Source organism: Colletes gigas, unplaced genomic scaffold (genome assembly GCF_013123115.1).
Source record: "Colletes gigas isolate AHSC1104 unplaced genomic scaffold, ASM1312311v1 Colletes_gigas_Sc00009, whole genome shotgun sequence".
NCBI classification, from domain to species: domain Eukaryota; kingdom Metazoa; phylum Arthropoda; class Insecta; order Hymenoptera; family Colletidae; genus Colletes; species Colletes gigas.
Window position 1 is genome coordinate 5557768 of NW_025106638.1, and position 24243 is coordinate 5582010.

The 24243-nt window shown below is 38.0% G+C and overlaps 1 protein-coding gene across 1 annotated transcript in view; it reads right to left on the reverse strand.

The window, feature by feature from the left end:
- LOC122397276 (LIM/homeobox protein Lhx4) overlaps nucleotides 1-24243 on the reverse strand; it is a 101241-nt gene that overhangs the window by 13520 nt on the left and 63478 nt on the right. Inside the window, exon 3 of the mRNA XM_043396367.1 lies at nucleotides 366-540. Coding sequence (XP_043252302.1) covers nucleotides 366-540 — 175 coding nt within the window. The remainder of the gene's footprint in view (nucleotides 1-365; nucleotides 541-24243) is intronic.

Consider the following 24243-nt stretch of genomic DNA (forward strand, 5'->3'; position numbering starts at 1 on the left):
TTTTTTGTTACGAGTAACAATAGCGAGAAAATCAAGATGTCAAAATCGGGTGAGACACCCTGTATATCACTAAAGACTACAACATATTCAAATTAGAACAAAATCCGACATAGTACTCCGAAAGGTGTCCGACTTCGCATGGAATGACCCGTATAGAAAATTATCTAATATCGAATAACTGTTAAATATCTGCGTTTGCCAGGCGAGAGCGTGACACAGTTAAGGAGTAAGAAACAGCGAGAGTGGGATGCAGTCGAGTGGGGATACGCAACTGTAGAGGGAAGACTCGCGACAATTAACGAGGCGACGCTGCAACAAGCATGGATGAACGATTCAGGGGAATGGAATTAAGTATTGGTACTTACTTGTAGAAGTCGTCCTTGCAGAAAACATGGCCGTTCTTCGCGAAACACTTGTTGGTCAACCTTGCGCCGCAGTCCCGGCACGTGAGACATCTCGCGTGCCAGCACATCTCGAGGACCCTCAGCACGTATTTGTCCAAAATTGCTTCTTGACAACCGCCACACTTCGGTATCGAGGCTGCAACATTCGAAAGAACATCGTACAGTGATAATTAAAATTTAGAAAAACGGACACAAACTCTGGGGACACGGATACTATTCGATTAGAATTGGAATCATTTAATTTAATTAGGCTTGTGTTTTGTTAAAAAAAAAATACTGATAATCTACTTAGAACCATTTTCATAATCACTGTCGAGGGGATTTTACGGTTGTGGAAATTGCTTTTGAAAAGACTTTAAAGCAGGTTCAAGTTATAGTATATACCTGGGGTATCAAAATATCTTAATAGATTTTTTCATAATGGGCCTTCGTTTTCGAGATATTTTTATTTAAAGTTTGGTGTAAGCGTGATAGAAAAATTACTTAAACTTATTTCGTGGGAGAAGATTTGGTTCAGTGGGTAGAGCGATTAGCTACGAATCTTTTGGTACCGAGTTCGAATCCCCGCCGAATTACTTTTTTTTTTTCATTATATTGAAATGCAATGGTAAGTACAATAGTAAGATAACATTACATTCGTATCATAATAGTTATCAAGTAAATTCTGTATCAGTATTACCAAATTCTTGAAAATCATAACCGTCGATATTGACCGTTACGAATGGCTAATACAGCTAATTAACATAGAAAAATAAATGCGACATATAATGTTATTTTACTACTGTATGCTATGTATAAACAATAAATATATTTTTACATTTTAATATAATAAAATAAAAAAGTAACTTGATGGGGATTCGAACCCACTACCAAAAAGATTCGTAGCTAATCGCTCTACCGACTTCACCACATCCCGTTCTATAAAACAAATTTAATTAATTCTCCTATCACGTGTGTACCAAACTTTAAATAAAAATATCTCGAAGACAAAGTTCCATTGCGAATAACTTGCACCTGCTATATTTTCATAAACGATTTCCATGACTGATACAAGCACCCATAAATGAATGTTGCAAAAATGAATTGTTCATAAATATTTCTCAAGCATCGTTCGACGGGCATAATTCAACTACCCTATGGGACCCCAGTCATTTCATCGACGCCTTCCTAGCTTCCTAGCCGCGAATCATCACGTTTCTCGATCAACAACTTCGAACAAGCCGGATACACCTGTCGCCCGACTTATCACGTCGTTCGAACGCAACAAGATCGACGCGACTCACTTACAATAGAGTATCTCTGGGATATGCGTCGGCAGACCGAGTTCCACGGCCGGCTGATCCAGTGGGTGCATCTCGTTGCGCGGAGTGTCGTCGAAGCCAACTATGTTGGCCGCGCTACCGGCGTTACTACCGTTCCGTCGGACGTTCTGTGACTCTGGACTGTCGTGCGGAGGCGTCAAGACATTTTGACGAGCGCGACGGTACATCCCTTCCAGAGGCAGAGCCTCGCGGCCCAGCATTTCCAAGCTTATCATAGTCATTGTCGAGCTTTTCGATCCGATTCAGACGCGTCTCATCGTAAACACAACTTCCGCCCCATCGAACGAACGGTCACTTTGATATTACTTCGGGTTCGTTCAGAGTCCTCTCAGACCGCTAGGAGTCCGTTGCCATCAAACTTTGCACGTTTCCTAACAATTCACGGTGTTGGTTAATTTCCATCTCTCGCTCTTCCTCATTTCTTTCTCACGGGCCTCAAGCTTCCCAGATCCTGCGATTCCATCGAATCTAGCTCCAGAATCGACGTCGAACTCGGTCATCCAGCGACCAATTTCAAGTAAAACGATTCCCACGAGTCCTTCGATCTTGTTCCGTCGTCGATGGACAGCTTCGAACAACACGTGCACCGATCGAAGCTAACGGAGACGATTATTGCAAATGTGAATCGAGGTTACGGCGAGCGAACGACCGATCGATGCGTCCGCAGCGAGGGTTCGCGAGCGACTGCTCGGACGGCGTTGCAGCTGCTCGTGCGCACGTGACACTCGTGGGTGTGGCGGCTGCGCGGTGGGGCAGGCGTCCAGTCTATTGGGCGCGGTCCGCACCCACGCATCAGAGGCACGCGCGCCGATTGGAGGGAGGACCGTCCGCCTCCAATATGGCGATCGAGACTCTCCCGGCTCGGTGATCCTCGGCGTTAAGGGTGCAGACGATGATGCGCTTCGAAGACGAGAGTGAAGCTTCCAAAAAGATGGAGGCGATCCCTGACCCTGGCCATGTGCGAACTATAGGCTTTTCGAGCGTTTCGTAACCGATTTCGGGGGGTCGTGAGAACTGGGTGCATTGGACCTCTATTTTTTTCAGCAACCAAAGCACTTTCGGATCTAGGATCTAGAGGAAGTTCAGAGTCGCCTGTTATCTTTAAAATTCGATAACCGATAGCGAGACTGATCAGCGAGACTGATCAGTATTGTTGAGAGCCCAAAGTCTCGAACGGCTACGATGGTAGGTATATCTGTTTCCCTTCGTTTGTTCCTTTGGCGACGTCTGGGTGAGCCGGGGTGCCGATTGCGAAAGCAAGCGTCGCGGAAAGGCAAAGAGGACGAAAGAACACCGGGGTTAAAAATGGAAGAAGACGACAGAAGAAGCGGTGAAACTGCGTAGGGGGCGTGGGGGTGGGGGACAAAAGGATCCGAGCGAAATTAAGAACAGCCGCATCGGGAGGAGGGTTGAGGGTCGCCATTTTATAATCTTAGTCGGGATCAGTCGCGTATACTCTTTTTCTCTCATCTACACCGAACCAAATAAGTCGCCGGGGTCGGCGTGTAAACGGGCGCACGGATACGTCCGCCGCCATCCGCCGGGGCACACTTTTCAATGCGCGTCTTTGTTTTTCTCGGTCGCGTCAGATGGCTTCACCCGTCCCCCTTTGTCCCCGCGTCTCGTTCCCCTTTCACCTTCCAGATGAAAACTCACCCCTTTTTTTTTTTTCCTACGCCTCCGACAGTCCTGTTTGAAGCGTCGCCCACGAGCTCGCGCGATTTTACGCTCGCCGCGCGACTTCTGATCGCGTTCCCTCGCGCGGCTCGAGCCGTTTCCGGTCGCGGGGCGCGCTCGGACCAGGCTAACGGCCCGCGTCCGTTTCTTTACGGATTTCGACACGTTTAAGGGGGGCAGTCTCATGTGAGACTACAAAAAAATCAATTTTTTTTTTATTTCATTTTTTGAAATGTATATTGCAAATATACTTTTTGAATATAATTTTATATATAATTTTTTGAAATGTGTATTTTTGTAGAGCTCTGTCAAGAGACATCTGCTGTTTTTAAAAGTCGAAATTCTAACGTTTCTTGCAGGCTTTAAGGGGGGACCTCTATGTAGAAATCCGAAATTAAGCCGATTTTCAAGAATTATTTCGAAGGATAAAGAATTAATAAATATTTGTAAGGTTTTGAGGTCTGCTTAGAATATACTTCAATTTCATTTTGCAATTTTTTTTGTTCAAATGGGATGCAAAATGGCGGAGATACAGCATGATTTGCTAGAAGCTTTGCAAGACGTCTTCTAAAACGGTGTACACTCTAGTGTCGGTTTTTATTATGCGAATCTGCTAAGCATTATGATTAGTATATAACAATAGTAAATGGATGAACCGAAGATATTGAAAGAAAATTAAAAATTGGAAAAATGGCAGACCTCGGAGCAAAAAGCTTAATCTTGCAAAGCTTCTAGCAAATCATGCTGTATCTCCGCCATTTTGTATTTCATTTGAACAAAAAAAATTGCAAAATGAAATTGAAGTATATTCTAAATAGTCCTCAAAACCTTGCAAATATTTATTAATTCTTTATCCTTCGAAATAATTCTTGAAAATCGGCTTAAATCAATCAGCAAAAAAATCAATTTTTTTTTATTGCATTTTCTTAAATGTACATATATTTAAGAATGTACTGTTAAATTTTGAGAAATAAATGTCAATTATCGTGGATTATAGAACATTTTTTCTACACCCCTGTCAAGAGACATCAGCTGTTTTTAAAAGTCGAAATTCCAACGTTTCTTGCAGACTTTAAATGAAACCGAATGAAAATGAAAATTTGTTTGATTTTTTTTTTATTTGGTCAACCGTGGAAGCAGCAATCACCCACGCCAGTGTTTAATAAACACATATTTGCCGTGGGCGTAATAAAAACACGAAAAGTCAATAAAAATTATTGAAAAATTTACTTTGTATCCCCTAATGGATGGTCAAGTAAATTGCGGAAATGAATTGTATTTTAAACAAAAAATACGAAAAATTTTTAAAAACTGTAGCGTTTCGAAGAATGAATGATCAAACAGGAAACTTTAATTTTAACGTTATCACGCGAGAAACCTCCCCTTGATCGGCCATGAAAGCCGCCAATTGAGTCGTTCGCGCGTTTACGATCGAGCTGCGGGAACCATAATCGCGGAACGATGTCTGCGCCGCGAAGAATGCAAAATTTTCCACCCAACCATGTGGATTGGGGTGGTCAGGGGCAACAGATGGTTCGACACCTTTGCATGTACGACGACGACCGTAAAATCTGTTATGCGCGCGCGTCAGCTTCTTCTCTGGTTCCACAATAAAACCGATGGACCAATAAAAAAACGTTTGATTTATTTATTTATTACGCTGTAACCCCCCCTGTCAGATTATTAGCACCAGTTTACAGAGAGGCGAATAAACATATCAAGTATACAGGGTGTCTCACCCGATTTTGAAATCTTGATTTTCTCGCTATTGTTACTCGTAACAAAAAATGTTTCAGCGGAGGCTTGAGTGGCATCGAGTGGAGCATATTCTGATGTTATTAGTTTTTTCGTGAGTGGACGCGTAAAGGTCATATAAAGGTTAACTTTGTTTTTTTAAATGGAACGAGGTATTTTTTAATACAGCGATCGATTCAGCTGGACAATCGTTATAAAAAAGTACTAACTGTGTAACGTCGAAAAATTAGTAGTTCAGGAGATATTTTAATTTAAATAATTCTAAAACGCCATTACTGTTGTACTAAGACGTTAGCGTTTATTTACAGGAATAGCTCAACGTAACGACCATTTACATCACTTGTCATTACTTAAGCTATATAAAAAAAGTTATTTAATAACAAGAATAGTTAGTTTTTAATTGGATAGTAAAAATTGACTACAGTGATATCTTAAAATTAAATACAATGAAATTCATATGAAATAGACTTATGGTATAAAAAGAAGTTATTTAATAATAAGAAGAATTTTCATATATCCAATGAAAATTACTAATAGATGTGTGTAATTTTTAATTGGATAGTAAAAATTGACTATAGTGATATCTTAAAATGAAATACAATGAAATTCTTATGAAATAGCTTTATGCTATAAAAAGAGCTATTTAATTATAAGAATAGTTAGTTTTTATTTGGATAGTAACTATTAAATAAACGCTAACGTCTTAGTACAACAGTAATGGTGTTTTAAATTGAAATATCCCGTGAACTACTAATTTTTCGACGTTACACAGTTGGTACTTTTTTATAACGATTGTCCAGCTGAATCGATCGATGTATTAAAAAATACCTCGTTCCATTTAAAAAAACAAAGTTGACCTTTATATGACCTTTACGCGTCCACTCACGAAAAAACTAATAACATCAGAATATGCTCCACTCGATACCATTCAAGCCTCCGCTGAAACATTTTTTGTTACGAGTAACAATAGCGAGAAAATCAAGATGTCAAAATTGTAAAAAAAACTGTAAAATGGCTAACGAATGACAATGACTCGGTGAAAATGATTGGAACTTACTTGGGATGTGTTACCACATCCACCATATAGTTCTGACCTTGTCACTGTCAGATTATCATTTGTAAAACTTCTTGAATGGTAAAAATATGAATAACTATGATGATATCGAATCACACTTGGTTCAGTTTTTTGGCGATAAAAACCAGAATTTTTATGAACGTGGAATTATGATATTGCCTGAAAAAAGATCGTTGTTAAAAATGGGCAATTCATTACTAAATAAAGTTATTTCGTTCCATGAAAAAATTGTCTTCCATTTTATCAAAAAAATTTGCAATTAGATGCCAAATTAATATCACGAAAAAGTTAGCATTTTTCGTGGAAAATTTCTTAGGGTTGTAATAACGGTAAAAGTAGGGTCAGCTTCGTACTAAACGTTTTATTAGTTCAATTAATTTTGTTATTAACTAATGTTAAATATACAGTTCGAACAAGTCTTTCTAACTGTGGAAATTTGGGGGTTCGAATGAGCAAAACCCGACTTCCCCTCAGCAACACACTTCTAACGAGCACGAGACTTCGTTATAGACGAAAAGACACACGGTACAATGGTAGTAAGTCAGAGGAACTCTAGATGGCGCAGAAGCAAGTGGCACTTAATTCCTAACACTAACACGAAAATGGGTTATTTGGTTTCAATGAAAGGTACAAATGGTTTCTTCATCAAGTGTCCAAATCTATGAGGATGCATAAAAAACAAAACATTTTGACCCCTCTAAAGACCACCCTACTGTGCATTTTCGCGACGTGGACGTAAAGTTTCAATAAACGTTCTCTAGCGAATGATGGTGTTCCCGTGGAAATTTCGTCCAGCTTTCAACCTGTTTCGACGCCTAGGTGATGCTCGGTGGCCGATACCAACCGATACAAACGCGTTTCCATCGCGGAAGATTCATTAAAGGGGTGTCTCTGCGATTGCGCGACCCCGTGATTTCCGTGGGCGTCCTCCTCGGGCTTCGATCACGCGAGCCCACCCTTCATCGGCTCCGTTGCACATGTCGACACGCCTCCAGGAGTCGTTCGTCACCGTAAAAAGCATCACCGCGGAGGTTTATCGCGGCCCGACCGAGGGTTGGAGGTCTGCTCGCCCACGGGTTCTCTCTGTGCTGGCTCGTGGCAAGACTAACGACCACGGGGATAAAGAAAAAATACGGGGGGGGACGAAGCAACCAGCACCGACTCGCCAGCCTGGAACGCATCCCTTGTTTCCCTCCCCCATTGGCGAACACTTGACCCGACAAACGATGACATTTCTATTTTTCATTTTGCTTCCTTCGAGGATACGGTAAATATCAGCTGTGGCTACGGCGAAAAGGTCAGGGGACGAGGGTCGAACTCGCATCATCGTACGCTTCTGGGCGTGTTACGACTCGAGGAGACAATGATTCTCTGTTTTTTTTTTTCATTTTTTATTTTCTGGGTATATCGAGATATTTCTCCCTGTTTATTTGAATTTTCGTTGGAATCTGAATCGAGTTTCTTCAAATCTTTCCTTTTCAACCCTCGAAGTTTGGGAAGTGTTGCCATTGTTTTGAAAAATCTAATGATGTTAACGAGAAACATTGATTCTCTGCTTTCGTTTCAACCACGATGCTTTGTTTCATTTTTTATTTTTTGGGTATATCGAGATATTTCACGCTGTTTATTTGAATTTTCGGGTTTTTTTTCGATTTGGATTTGAATTGAGTTTCTTTAACCCCTTGACTTACGATTTAATTCCAAATAATTTTTCGAACGTATACTAGTTGATTTTGTTTAAATTTGCTCGCACAAGGAATGGACGCGAATAAAATAGATTTGTTTTACGAATACCTTGTGTATGTGAAAAATGTGTTTAATTTATAAGGCGTGATGACGAGTGAGTGGCCTTGTAATTGTGAAACTTTACATCAAGGACTTGTGACGAGTCAGACACGTGATTGTATGACAAGGTGTTAAATCGTATCTTTCCTTTTCAACCCTCGAAGTTTGGTAAGTGTCGCCACTGCTTTGAAAAATCTAACGACGTGCTCACAAAGATACTATCGCGATATTTATGATGAGAATAAGCATTGCATGCGTGTATTTTTAGTTTGTATCCATTCGTGCAGTCCCCTCTCTTGCAAAGGTTGGTACTACCTCAGGAGGACACTCGTTTATTGCACCCCCTGAGCGTCTCAGTTAGCAGAAAACCGTGAAGCTAAGAACAGCATTTTCGTTTTGTAAAGCTACATTAATGAAATACATACTCGGGTCGAAGCCCTGTTGTATTTATTTAGGAAAATAAATATTCAACAATTTAATATCGCGAACGATAAATACGAGGGTGGTTCCAGAAGTATCTGGTCTGAGGTATAGATGGCGGTTATTGTTTAAAAAAAATGACTATGGTCGGATATACCAACCTTACAAAGCCCATGTTTCAAGTTTGAAGACGCTACATTGTTTAGTATTTGTTTGACAGCCATTAATAGCGAACGCTCTCAGTGAATTTGTAAACATGGACAAAATTGGTCATCGTTATGTGATAGAATATTTTCATTGGAAAGGTCTCAGTCCAACCAGTATCAAAATTGAGCTAGATTCTACTCTAGGGAAGTCTGCTTCTTCATTTACAACAATAAAATATTGGGTGGCAGAATTTAAACGAGGCCGTACGAGCTACCAAGACGAACACCGCAGTGGTCGATCAAATGAAGTGACCACGCCGGAAATGGTGAAGAAAATCCAAAAAACGGTATTGAACGATCGTCGACCGAAAGTGCGCGAGCTTGCAGACATGGTAGGCATTTCAAAAAGTGCTGTACAATGCATATTGACTGAACATTTGGATATGAGAAAGCTGTGCGCAAGATGAGTGCCGCGCTTGCTCACCATGGAACAAAAACAGCGTCGTGAGGATGTTTAGATCGAGTGTTTGGCGATGTTTCACAGGAATAAAGCCGAGTTTTTGCGTCGATTCATAACCATGGATGAAAAACCTGTGTCCATCCCTTCACACCTGAGTCGAAGGAACAGTCGAAACAATGGACTGTAAGGGAAGAACCAACTCCAAAGAAGGCGAAGACAGTTCCATCTGCTGGCAAGGTCATGGCGTCAGTTTTTTGGGGATGCTCGTGGAATAATTTTCATTGACTATATTGAAAATGGAAAAACAATCAAGAGGCGAATATTATGCGAATTTATTGCACTGTTTGAGTGACAAAATCAAGGAAAAATGGCCGCATTTGGCGAAAAAGAAAGTGTTGCTTCACCAAGGCAATGCACCAGTTCACACATCCGTTATCGCGATGGCCAAAATCCAGGAGTTGAAGTTCGAATTGCTCCCTCGCGCACCCCATTCGCCAGATTTAGCCCCCACGGATTATTTCCTCCTTCCAAACTTGAAAAAATGACTCGCTGATAAAAGATTTTCCAATAACGAGGAGGTGGAGTCTGCGGTCAATGGCTATTTTGAGGAGCTCGATGGTTCTCACTATAAACAGAGTATCGAAGCTATTGAACACGGATGGGGAAAGTGTACCCAGCTAAAAGGAGATTACGTTGAAAAATAAAGATATCCATTTCCAAATTTCTCATGTTTTTTTTTTGTTAGGGTACTTCTGGGACCACACTTGTACATACTCAGGTCGAAGCTCTGTTGCATTTATTTAACAAAATAAATATTCAACAGTTTAATATCGCGAACGATAAATAAGCAAACGACGTATTTCTCCCAGGAAACTGAGCGAACAGAAAATTCCGCGAACGCGAAAGAAGACGGGCACCGATGATGTATGCACGTTTACGCGCCCCGTACGTTTTTTAATTTAGGTCCATACTCCGCGCTCGGGGACGGGAAGGGTGACGGGACGAAGGGCGGTGGAATCGGAGGCAAGATACAAATGCATATAATCGAATTTGCACGGGCAGATCTTCTCTATGGGCGTTTCCATTACATCGCCCGGTAATAAATTACGGCGCCCTTCCCGCGTAAATACGTTTGAATTTATACCGGCCGGTTGCTCGCCTGCCCCATTTACGCATATGGTTTTTCAGCCGGTGAACCTTTCATCTGCACGGAACTGATCAAATTAATATTCGACCGAACGCGAAATCGCCATTTAGAATCATGAATCCATTACGCGGTTGCATACCCCCGAGGCACTTGGATTTTCGAATAAAACCATCGATTACTGTCAAAAATGGTACCTCTTGTCTGGTTAAAGGGTTGAATGTCGAAATAACTTATTTATCTGTGCGGTTCGTTTTCATTTAAATTGGCAAACATTAGAGAATTCAACGTCCTGTTTTGCTTAATCCTTCGACTACGAATGTATGTATGTATATAGTAGGGTGGACCTTATTTGGACTCTAAATTCATCCTGCAGGGTTGTTGGTGCGCTGATACATTGTACTGATCGATAACGATAACAGGTTTTAATGAAACTAATCGTGCAGAGGTTGCTTGTTAATGGCGAATTTTTGGCGTGCATTCTGGATGATTTATCCAGAGTGGACTTCATTTTTGATCATCGAAATTTTTATGCGAGATCTGTTCTTTATGTCCAGTGTACCTGGGTAACTTGGTTAACATCCAAGAATTTCTCTGAAACTCCAAGATTATTCCTGGAATAAACATTGGTAGTGGACGTAGATGTTAAACGTTGTGAATGCTCCCAGAACCTGTATAAATATGTAACAAAACCGCGAAATTGAAAAGTTCTACAGTTTGTTCATAAAAAAAATGGTGATTAGAGAGTGTGTTTTTTGTTTTTGAAACCGTGCTATATCGTGGACCGTGCTATACACGTGAACACTGAGGCGACTCCTCCGCAACAAGCGCGACGAAAACAGAACTCAACGCCAGATGTGCCATTGTGTCATTAGGCGTGCAGAAACGTCGTCAGGGTGGGGAGCAGGGTAATCAGACGGAGACGAACTTGGATCCGAAAAGAGGTTGCTGACGCTATTGTTGCACGAGGTATCGATGCACATGCTTCTATTTCAGTGTTTTCAAATCGTTTATGTCTATTTAAACTTCCTTTACCCCCGATCTTCTTCGACCTCGAAGTCGTTATATAGTACATGAATGATTGTAATTGACTTGACAAAAGAGCATTTTCCTATAAATTCATAATATTTAAGTTTTTATAAAAGTTCTGCAAGCAAGTGACACGTGTGTATAAATAAAATGTATTCCACATTAGGGCAACCGACCCTACTGTCTTATTGGTCATACGAAATTGCAAGACTTTTTCCTCTTTCCAATTTGTTGATTGAGGTTTCGTTAAAAAGTTATTAACAAAATTATTGTTAAAAATGATTAATAAAGTACACGTTCACGAATTTTTTTCTCGCATATGACTAGAGTTTCGGGGGTATGTCTTTTCACCAAAAATGATTGTAATTGACCCCCGCAATCGAAAATAATTTTTCCAAAACGATTTGAAATTTTTTTTTCGTCGTAATATTTCACCACTTCTCGAATTTTTTTCTCGAAAGTGCGTAGGATTTCGAGGGTGTGTGTAATGACTAAAAATGATTGCAATTGACCTCCGCAATCGAAAATAATTTTTCCAGATAGATATGAAATTTTTTTTCTCCGTCGAAAAATTTCACACATTCTCGAATTGTTTTCTAGAAAGTGGGTAGGATTTCGGGGGTATGTCTAATGACCAAAAATGATAGTAATTGACCCCTGCAACCGAAAATAATTTTTCCAGAACGATTTGAAATTTTTGAATTTATTTGTTAATAACTTTTTAACGAAGCCTCCATCAACAAATTGGTATTCTTGATTTTCGTCTTTTTTTGGCCTCTAGAATCCCCCATTAAAATTTTTCCCAGGGATGGCCGAATACTTTGTATAATTTGAAAAAATTCTTATAGTAACTTAATAAGTTGCAACTTTGTTATTGTTAAATGTTAAGGGAGTATTTCGAGGAATTTAATATTTTGTTAAATTCTTTGCAATCAGAAAATTAGAATTCAGGAAATATTTTTGAACTGTACAAACAACAATTTACTTTAAATATTAAATATACAGTAATATATGTATGTATAATTACCATATTAAAGCATATAATTTGGCAACCACCCCTTATATATGTACATAAGAAAAATTTCGAATACGTTTGACTAGAAATTTTCTATATTCGTCTAATTAATTTCAAGTCCCCACATCAAATCAAACATTCAAATTGAAAATTTTTTCCCCCACCCGTATTCGAACGATCGAACAGCCAATCGAAACTGCGAAACTACAGCGCCACAAAATCCAAAAAATCAATCACCATCGCTTTCGCAAAACAATGCAAATGTGCAAAATATGATATACACTGTCCTACAGGTCACAAGAAATTGCAAAACTTTTTCCTCCTTTATTTTTTTCTATAATTAAAATATCTTTGGAAAAAAAATCGCTGGCTAGCAGTACAGCGTGAACAGTACAGCTCGTTGGAGAAAGGGGGGTAGAAGGAGGTAAGGGCGTAGTTATCGGTACCGTGTCGGCGGTAAACAGGGAGACAGAAGGCGCAGGGGCAGGAGGGGAGAGAAACGACAGAGACAGAGGGTTAACGGGGCGCCTGCGTGGGTGTGCCGTCGCGGGAGGATAACCACTGCCTCGCCAGCAACCTCTTCGCCGGCGCTTCCACCCGCGACCTCGGCCCGACCAACCCTTTCCATCTGCCTCGTCATTTCGAATTCGGGTCCGTGCACCCCTCCGCCTCTTTCGTGAAAGCCAGCCCCTCACAAAGCCCGACGACAGCTCCCTCTCATTGTCTCCTCCGCACCGGCCGTGATCTCTCAAACGTTTGCACGGTTAAATGGGCTTAAACGACATACGCCCGCGCATTTGCGTGCACCGGTCCATAAGCTGAACCTTTCAAGTCCGTTTCCCTTTCTACCGTTCCGAGGGGATAATCAAAAGTAACGCGATCCCCGGAGATCGACGACGACGACGACACCGCCGGGTTTCGACTTCGACCGCGGATCGTACGCGTAGGGGTGGGTGGACCAGGGAACCCTGGGATTTGGAAAGGGTTGGAGGCACAGGGTTGGACGGGGCCTCGGAAAAGACGAACTTGGAACGTGGAAAATGTTGAGATCGTGGACTCCAAGATGGCGGGAAGTACAGTTGTTTGAGGTTAAGGGGGTAAAACAGTGTGATGGCTGAAAATAGAGGCAACTTTCAAGAATTTTTTTTGGTCGTAAGAGATTGTGTTCTGGTGGATGTTTAATGTTTTCCGAAAGTACATTTGTTGAAGTACTATTTGCAAAAATTTCGTGTAAAAATATTCATTATTATGGGCATAGTAGGAACCAGCGTGTTAAGCAGACACAGTTCACGTAGCTGTTATTTTTTGTTTATAAGAATAATTTGTATACTTTAACACTTTGACTGCCACGTCGCCCATATATGGGTGACAGGATTTACCATTATGATACTAGAAAAATTAATTCTCAAGTTAAAACGTTAAGGGTAATAAATTTGAATAGAATTTGTGAATTTTAACAAGGTTACGGAAATAAGTACTGAAACAAATTTTAGGTTATGTAGCTTTCAATGGTCTAAAATCAAAATTTTACTTGTACGGAATATTACACGGTTTTCATCTGGCAGTGAACGTGTTAAGTGTTAGTAAATATGTCACAACCGATACACAAAAAGTTTCATAGTTTCTTTTTAAGAAAATCCCGAGGAAAGCTGAAAATATCACATTCTAGACAAGAACACCCCCTCGAAGTGTAGGGGATGACATGTGATTTGGGGAAGAAATAAAATAAATGATGGTTAATAGGTTAACGATAATAAACGAATTTAAATGTTACTGGATTGGTGTCTACATAACTTAGTGACTCAATGGGAAGAATTTTTTTTAGTGAAAATTACAAAGAAAGTCTGGTGGCAACGTGGTTTTTAACACTTATTTATTGTTACTGGAATTTCTCTGCCTCACTGATAGAAAAATTTTCCACGTATGAAGATGTTGGAAATGTTTCTCATTCCCATGTTGGCAATGTGTATGTTGGAGGTGTTTCTTTTTACCTCGTTGACAGGCGTGCGCGCCATCTTTTGTTTTAGTATAGTATAACACTGGGCAGCACCAGTACGATGTATGCAACGATACGTGCCATGTGCATTAAAGGTAACCTAAAATATATGAGTTTATTGTTTCATTTTAATAACCTCTGCTACAGAAGAAATGTAAAGTAATTAAGTGTACGGTGGTTCGAAATACCGAGGAGTGCGCCAGACAACGAGAACGGCGAGTGTCGCGGATAAATATCGACGGGGGGAGCGATGGTGGCCGACAATAAAATAAATCCGACGTGCCTAACCAGCGACATTAATAAATCCAATATCTTCCGACCGATAAAACGGCAACCGAGCCGTCGGATCCGTTTTTCCTCCCTTCTGTCTGGTGCTGGCTGGCAAACAGTTGGCCAGCACGACGAAAATTCATCGGGAATTGTGCAAACACGTATAAAATGCGCACAATGTGTCCGCGGACCCGGCTAATACGCGATTGGTTCGTTGTGGCTCGGGGAGCCCCGATAAAAAGCCCATGGACCTGTCTCTCCCTAGTTTACATGGGGTTTGCGTTTGGAGGAAACTGCGAGTCACTCTGATGGATCATCGTCGATCACGAGATCACTGCGTAACAGAATCTCGTTATAAATAAAAACTACTCAATAAACTACAAAATGCATTTAATATGCAAACGTGTAAGAAATTGTTAAAGTAAGATGCGAATTATTCTATTTAGAGGTCGATATAGACCTCTATAGAGCACCCATTACATCAATTATGTTAATAGAAATACCAATTTGCGTACAGATATCTAATCATCAGTGACACATTAATATTATTATAATTGCATCTAAAATTATTCAGTATTCTTTATTTAATATAAATACGATTGAAATTCTATTCAGAAAGATTCTTTCCAATTTAATTCATTAAAATGCAATAACCTCAAAATTAAGAATACAATTTCTAAAATAAATAATAAATTTTATAGAATCCACTTAATATACAAAAATATAAGGAATATTTAAAGTAAGATTACTAATTACTGTATTATGGGATCGATACAACTCTCTACAAAGCTCCCATTGTATTAATTGTATTAATAAAAATACCAATTTGAATAAAGATATCTAATCATCAGTGACACATTAATATTATTATAATTGCATCTAAAATTATTAAGTATTCTTTATTTAATGTAATTCAGTTTAAAACTCTATTCAAAAAAATTGTTTTTAATTCAATTTAGTGAAATGTAATAACCTTAAAATTTAGAACACAATTTTTAAAGAAAATTATAAAATTTATAGAATCCACTTAATATACAATATATTACATAATATTATTATAATTGCATCTAAAAATATTCAGTACTCTATATTTAATAGAAATAAATTCTAAATTCTATTCAAAAAGATTCTTTCCAATTTAATTCATTAAAATGCAATAACCTCAAAATTAAGAATACAATTTCTAAAATAAATAATAAATTTTACAGAATGCACTTAACATGCAAAAATATAAGAAATACTTAAGATATGAATTACTATATTTAAGGATTGAGACAACCTTCTGCAAAGGTTCCATTTAATTCCGTTAATAAAAACATGAATCTGCATAGCCTAGTTAAAAATATTCATATTTACGAATTATTCCAATTTACAATTTACTGAAAACGAAACAATAGCTTATAAAAATATATTTTACCATTATTTATAATTTTGAAACACCCTCCAAAGTGCAGCTTAGCCTTTCTTTTTTATTGTTTCTATCGTGGACACCAAAAAACTATGAACAATGACTTGATAACTTAATAGAGGGGGTTGACTACCCTTAATAAAATTTACATCGAAGTAATTGAATTAAATAACAAAACAATAACACTTGAACAATCTGTACAACATTTATAATGCCCAAAACAAATCTATTCTTTTTCGTGGCCATTCCTCTTCCAAGCAAATTTTAAACAAAATTAAATAGTACACGTTTGAAAAATTATTTTGAAATTGAATCGTACCTCGAAATATTAAATTTTAAGATTTATTTTCTTACCTTATTAGTAACGAAAATCCCAATTTACAATTCACTGCGAATGTAAACAATAGCTTATAAAAATATATTTTACCATTATTTATAATTTTGGAACACTCTCCAAAGTGCAGCTTAGCCTTTCTTTTTTATTGTTTCTATCGTGGACACCAAAAAACTATGAACAATGACCTGAAAACTTAATAGAGGGGGTTAACTGCCCTTAATAAAATTTACCACCGAGGAAATTGAATTAAATAACGGTATAAAAAGGGTGAACGATCTTTATAATATTCATAATGTTTATTGGGGCAGATTTCGAAACGAATATTATAGTTGCATTTCGTGAATTACGTTATCAGAATAACACGTTATGCAGATACGCATGACCAGACCGAGCACCACCTAACCTAAACGAAAATGGGGTTCTTCGCGAGGATGGATGATGGGTTTGGGGCATAAATTATTTATGCGCGCCGCCCATTGCGTGTCCCGCATATCCACGCGCTGGCACAGGCATATGGGGACATTAGCTACCCCATTAACCATTTTATCCGAGTGTACTTTCGAGAAACACCGCGGATCCAAAATGATCCATGACGGAGAACGATCTAAATCTAACCTGCTTAACGCTCGACCCCTCTAACTGCAATTAACATTACGCTGGAATATAGAACACATAACTTGCTCGTCAACGAAATCTGCGTAACATTTTTCCCCTGAAAACGTCGGTCAAATCTCATTTGAAATAAAAAAGGACGAAATAAAACAAAAATACTAAAAGTTGATCATTACATTAAAGTGTATAATAATTTCAAAATATATAAACTCTAGTTAAACTATATAAGTTTATATATAGTTTAAAATATTTAAAAATTTTTAAATACACAAAGACAAAATAATACTCAAAATTATCCATTACATTAAAGTGTATAATAATTTCGAAATATATAAACTATAATAATATATAAAATATATAAACTACATAAGTTTATATATTTCGAAATTATTATACACTTTAATGTGATGACTAATTTTGAGTATTATTATTTTCTCCTTGTGTATTTAAAAATTTCTTTGCATCGAATGGTATTGAAGGAAATCGAATGCACGATAACGTGAACGTTATACCATTCGCGTAATTTTGTATCACGATGTAAAGTTACCGTAATTTATACTTTGTATTATACCAATGAACAAATATAAAAACTTCTAGCCGAACGTGTATAAAAAGTTTTCTTGCCCACTGTAGGTTACAACCACTTTTTCGACATGCCACTCAAGATCTTCCGCTTCGAGCACCACCCCAACAATAAAGAACCACCGAAAAGACGAAGGGTTGGAAATCGAGACGAAAAACTCGAGACGCTTAACTATAAAAGTGGAGGAATACTTGTCGCGTACGCTGCCATGTGTCTTCCTGTGATCGATAATCGGTTCTATCATGACATCCACTCATGCCCGCTTAGCCTACTTCCTTCGAGCGTTCCACGTGTGACCGCACACCCTCGCCTCGAAGGGTGATTCGCGTACACCGGGCACACAGGCGACGCATGTATCCGCGTAATGCCGGCTGGTATATGTATCGGGAGGGGTTAGAACATTTAGCGAGTACATTAAGGAAATTGCGTGGACTCTTCGCGCCGTTCCCTGTCACGGGGAGCCCCGGCCTCGCATTCTTTCGTATTAACCGCACGCGCGAGGGGAACGAATAAGAGTTGCCTTTTACCGACACGCAAAAGCTTCACCGCGCGTGCGCGATACTCCCTGCATGAACGAAACACGAGACCCAGAAAACAGCGAAAGAATAAAAAAATCAACGCGTTCTTCACTATCGAATTACACATTTTACCGATCAAAGTTGAAAACTTGCTAAAAAGTACATCATAGTACGCTAAAAATTACCGTTTGTGCATTTCGGAAATTACTAGGCTTTGTGTATTTTCCACTGATATGTAAATGCTGTCCTGCGCATGCGCGCCCATTCTTACGATAGACGAATGGATAGAGGTTGGAGAATACTGAAAGAATAAAAAATTAACGCACTGTTTTCGATCGAATTACACATTTTACCGATCAAAGTTGAAAACTTGTTAAAAAGTACGTCATAGTGCCCTAAAAATTATCTTTTGTGCAATTGGGAAATTACTAGGCTTTGTATTTTCTCAACTGATATGTAAATGCTTCTTTGCGCATGCGTGCTCTTTCTAGGCATGTCTCTTCATAGACGAATGGATAGAGGTTGGAGAATACTGAAAGAATAAAAAATCAACGCACTATTTTCGATCGAATTATACATTTTACCGATCAAACTCGAAAGCTAGCTAGAAGTTAGATTGTACTACGCTAAAATTACCGTTTTTGCGCCTGGGAAATTAGTAGACTGTTGCTCGTGATATAGCCGTGTCCCCAAACTGACGGACGGCCATCTTGGATTGTAGTTTATAACTAGTATCAGTAGTTCATACTTTTATTAATAGAATTAATGAAATGGGAGCTTCGTAGTGGGTTGTCTCAATCCCCAAATATAATAATTCGTATCTTAGTTTAATTCTAGTTCACACGATAGCCTACGTCTACATATTAAAATGCTATTTGATTTTTCAATTTCAGATGAATAAAAAATCGTCAATCATGGGTGCCATCCGCTAACATTTTTTATACATGGTCATCATTCCAGTGCCATAAAGCTAATTATTGTTATTATCATGCTTTACAAAAATTTGTAAACAAAGTTCAATAATTAATACACTCGATATAAAAGTTATAACTTTGTGTGTTTCTATTATTCCTCAAAAAAAATTCCGAAAGAAAGCTGAAAAAAACAGCCTTCACAGTAGAAGACCCCCTTAACTATTTCTTATATTTTTGCATGTTAAGTGCATTTTATAAAATTTATTATTCATTTTAGAAATTGTATTCTCAATTTTGAGGTTAGTTTACCTATTTCTTATATTTTTGCATGTTAAGTGGATTTTATAAAATTTATTATTTATTTTAGAAATTGTATTCTCAATTTTGAGGTTAGTTTACCTATTTCTGACATTTTTGCATGTTAAGTGCATTTTATAAAATTTATTATTTATTTTAGAAATTGTATTCTCAATTTTGAGGTTAGTTTAACTATTTCTTACATTTTTGCATGTTAAGTGGATTGTATAAAATTTATTATTTATTTTAGAAATTGTATTCTCAATTTTGAGGTTAGTTTAACTATTTCTTACATTTTAGCATATTAAGTGCATTCTGTAGTTTTTTGAGAACAAAAATGTCCCATAAATTCGTACCATCTGCAGTCCATTTATAACGATACAAGAAAAATATACTTATATGGGGCAAATATATCGATACACTCTATTCCCATTGGAATTTGCAGTTATATAATTAGATACTTCAATATTTTCTTGAATTAATATTTCAGTCTTCATTTTACGCTTGAAGATACATTTTACAGGTGTCTACTATAACAAACCAGTTTATAGATTGAAAGGTGCATTATCTCCACATAATAAATACCAAAAAGGAAACTCTAAATATATACCCCCTTACTGGAGACGATTTTTGCATCGTCGCGAGATCAGAGTCGCCATTTTGGAAACCAAATAGCGTCGACAGACGGTTAAGATACAACGCGAACAAAGTGATTAAAAACGCGGCGGTATTACGCCATCCGGATGCCAAAAGGGAGCAGGGAACAATTTGCTCGTAAATTAGAAAAGTTCAAATGCTTTTAACTAGCGAGCAACGTTGGTCCAGAAGCCGAAGGAACTGCGAGGTAAACACCTAATCAAAGGCGCACAGAGAGGAGTCCGCGACGGGAACTGAACGCTAGCGAAGTCACGGAAAGTGGAATAGGACGGTGACAAAGGAACGGGAAGCGACGAAGAGGGATGGGAATAAAAATTCACCGACGACGGGGATAAAGGGAGGAGACGGAGCGACGTGGACGTGGCACGTTGAAGGGAGAAAACGCGCGCCGCCCGGGTCCTCCTGATGGGACAAGTAGGGTCAAGCGAACTAAAGCAAAACTACCCCGGGATTGGGGTGTTAAGAGGACAATATAAGCTACGGAACAGGGGTGGAAGATGGCTTTAATCTATTACCGGTCGACTCGGTGGAAGTGGCTTCTTGTTACACGCTCGTTTAGACGAGACGGACTCTAAATTCACCCTGCACGGTCCCTGGCTAGCTGATAAATTGTACTGATTGATAACGATAACAGGTTTTAATGAAATTAACGCGTACAAGTTGCTTGCCAATGGCGACTCTTTGGTGTGCATTCTCGATCATCCGGAGTGGACTTCATTTTTGATTATCAAAATTTTGATGTGAGACCTGTTCTTTATGCCCTAGTGCACCTGATAACTTGGTTAACATCCAAGAATTTGAAATATCATATTTTTGTAATTGTAAAGGGACAGCAATATATAGGATGTTTGGCCATCTTGGGAAAAATTTTAATGAGAGATTCTAGAGCCCAAAATAAGACGAAAATCAAGAATGGCAATTCGTTGATTGAGGCTTCGTTAAAAAGTTATTAATAAAATCATTGTTAAAAGTGATTAATAAAGTATACCTACACGAATTTTTTTCTTGAATATGGCTAGGAATTCAGAGGTATGTCTATTCACCAAATATGATTGTAATTGACCCCCGCAACCGAAAATAATTTTTCCAGAGTGATTTGAAATTTTTTAATTTTGTCGAATTTCTCCACGTTCGTGAATTTTTTTCTCGAAAGTGCGTAGAATTTCGGGGGTGTGTGTATTCATAAAAAATGATTGTATTTAGCCCCCTCGAACGAAAATAATTTTTTTAGGACGATTTGAAATTTTTTAATTCTGTCGAAGAATTTTACCTTCTCGAATTTTTTTCTAGAAAGTGGGTAGGATTTCGAGGGTATGTGTATTCACGAAAAATGATTGTAATTGACCCCCTAATCCATAGTAAAGAGTGCATAATTTATATTTTCATTATTGGATAATTACCCTTCACTATAAAGCTATTCTAGATGAAAAGAGGTCTTTGTCTCATCTTTAATTCATATATAAGGTATTAAAATGATGTGTTAATTGCTCCGAAATTTTAGACTCATTTAATTTTCATAAGACTGAGAGAAATGTATATAATCTTCATCAGCGTGAAAAGCTGCATAGTATATTATATGAAAATTCGTCCAAATTGCATATAATATTTTAATGAGGGATTCTAGAAGCCAAAATATAACGAAAATCAAGAATACCAATTTGTTGATGGAGGCTTCGTTAAAAAGTTATTAACAATTAAATTCAAAAATTTCAAATCGTTCTGGAAAAATTATTTTCGGTCGCGGGGGTCACCTGCAATCATTTTTGGTCATCACACATACCCTCGAAATCCTACGCACTTTCTAGAAAAAAATTCGAGAAGGTATAAAATTTCTCGACGGGAAAAAAAAATTTCAAATCGTTCTGGAAAAATTATTTTCGGTCGCGGGGGTCAACTGCAATCATTTTTGGTCATTACACATACCCTCGAAATCCTACGCACATTCGAGAAAAAAATTCGAGAAGGTGTAAAATTTTTCGACGGAGAAAAAAAATTTCAAATCGTTCTGGAAAAATTATTTTTGGTTGCGGGGGTGAATTACAATCATTCTTGGTGAATAGACATACCCCCGAAATCCTGCACATTTTCGAGAAAAAAATTCGAGAAGGTATGAAATTTCTCGCCGAAAAAAAAATTTCAAATCGTTTTGGAAAAATTATTTCAGATTGCGGGGGTCAATTGCAATCATTTTTGGTGAATAAACATACCCCCGAAATCTTGCGGATTTTCGAGAAAAAAATTCACTACGGGTGAAACTTTAAACGTTAATAACTTTTTAACGAAGCCTTCATCAACAAATTGGTATTCTTGATTTTCGTCTCATTTTGGGCTCTAGAATCTTACATTAAAATTTTTCCCATGGTTGGTCAAACACCCTGTATACGACTGAATTAGATCTGGATTAGGTCCGTAATTCTGTTCTCATTTACGTTACATTTCGATAAAATATATTTCTGCCCAAGAGAAATCATTTCCCCCATCGCTATTCATAAAAGAAAATACATTCGAATCACTGGTCAATACTATAATAAATTTAAATTTGCTTCTCTCAGCAAAAGTGTTCGTTAAATTGCAAATAAACTCTGATTCTGTTCGATACAATCCGACAAGCAGATTATAATTTAGGTCTCATCGATAGTATCGATTCAGTGTCGTCCCCACCACTGCTCTTAGCATATTTATATTAATAGAAATAATGAAATGGAAGCTTGGTAGAGGGTTGCCCCGCTAAATATAATAATTCGTATCTTAATTCGCCTATTTCTTATACAGTATATATGGGTGACAGGATTTAACATTATGATGTTAGGAAAATCAATTCTCAAGTTAAGGCGTCGAGGAAAATAAATTTGGATAGAATTTGTGAATTTTAACAAGATTACCACATACCTTAACGTTCCTCTACCACGCTCAACTACTGGAATTCAATATCTACAAACGTGCAAAATAAATACCGAAACAAATTTTAGGTTATGTAGCTTACAATGGTACAAAAATCAAAATTTTACTTTTGCAAAATATTATACGGTTTTGATGTGGCAGTGAACGTGTTAATAAAGCTTTTTTACTGAGTACAATGTATCTTTATCATTATGATGTTAGGAAAATTAATTCTCAAGTTAAGGCGTCGAGGAAAATAAATTTGGATAGAATTTGTGAATTTTAACAAGATTACCACATACCTTAACGTTCCTCTACCACGCTCAACTACTGGAATTCAATATCTACAAACGTGCAAAATAAATCCCGAAACAAATTTTAGATTATGTAGCTTACAATGGTACAAAAATCAAAATTATACTTTTGCAAAATATTATACGGTTTTGATGTGGCAGTGAACGTGTTAATAAAGCTTTTTTACTCAATACAATATATCCCATATACCCTATAAATATTGAATATTTTTTTTTTTAAACACCCTGTATATTTGTATATAAAGTGCATTCTATGATTTTTTGAAAATTTAGATTTCCTTTAAATGCACAAATATTCGCAGTCCACGCGTAATAATACGATATTTCGTGTGACTGTCGAACCGGAAGCGCAGATGTCTCCGTGGAACGTGGCTTCGATATTTTCTCTCCGCGATTGACAAATTATCCGTGATTTTCATGCGAAGCGCGACGTCACGGAGTCTCGCACATAGACATTGTTTCCGGGGAAAGGTCGACAAGCCGGAAATCAAAGGGTCGGCAAGGTGGACGCCGCCGTGGCTCGTTATTAATATTTTTTTTTTTTTCGGTTTGCCTCGACGGGCACAGCTGCCGGTTGCTCTTATTTTCTTTTACTTTTACACGTTATGACTCTAGGAGGGCTTTCTAATGAAAGTCCATTCTGTGTTGTTCCTTTGAGGCCGCTTATCGAGGGTAGCCGGATCGAAAGGCACCCCTGCGGAACATGTTTTCAATCAAATCTTTCCGTCCGTTGACGCGACAATTAAAGGAATAATGCCCCCCAACGACTCGCCCTTATCGTTCTCGTATAATGCTTTATACATTATTATTTTATCTATTGCATTGCTATGACACCTTTCTAAACATACGTTTCGCTCGAGAAAGTGAGGTTAGATTTTCAAGCGTACGTGTATTTGTTGTGTTGATGAGGTCAGGATATAAAATAATAAACATAGACACAAACGAACAAAATATGAATTTATATAAGAGCAAAAACTATGGCTGTACACAAACGGTCCGTTGGACATCAAAATATGTACTGCGACGGTCGCTCGTCGCAACGAAACATTCGAGACAAAAACAATGTATTTGTAACTGGAACATTCTCAGCAGGCAGTGAATGTACATGTATCCAGTGCCTGAGAAATAATCTCGTCCTTTTTCTTAACATGTTGAAACTTTATTGCACAGTATATTATTTTGATTAACGTTTATTAATAACTAATGTATAGTATTTAATTAACTA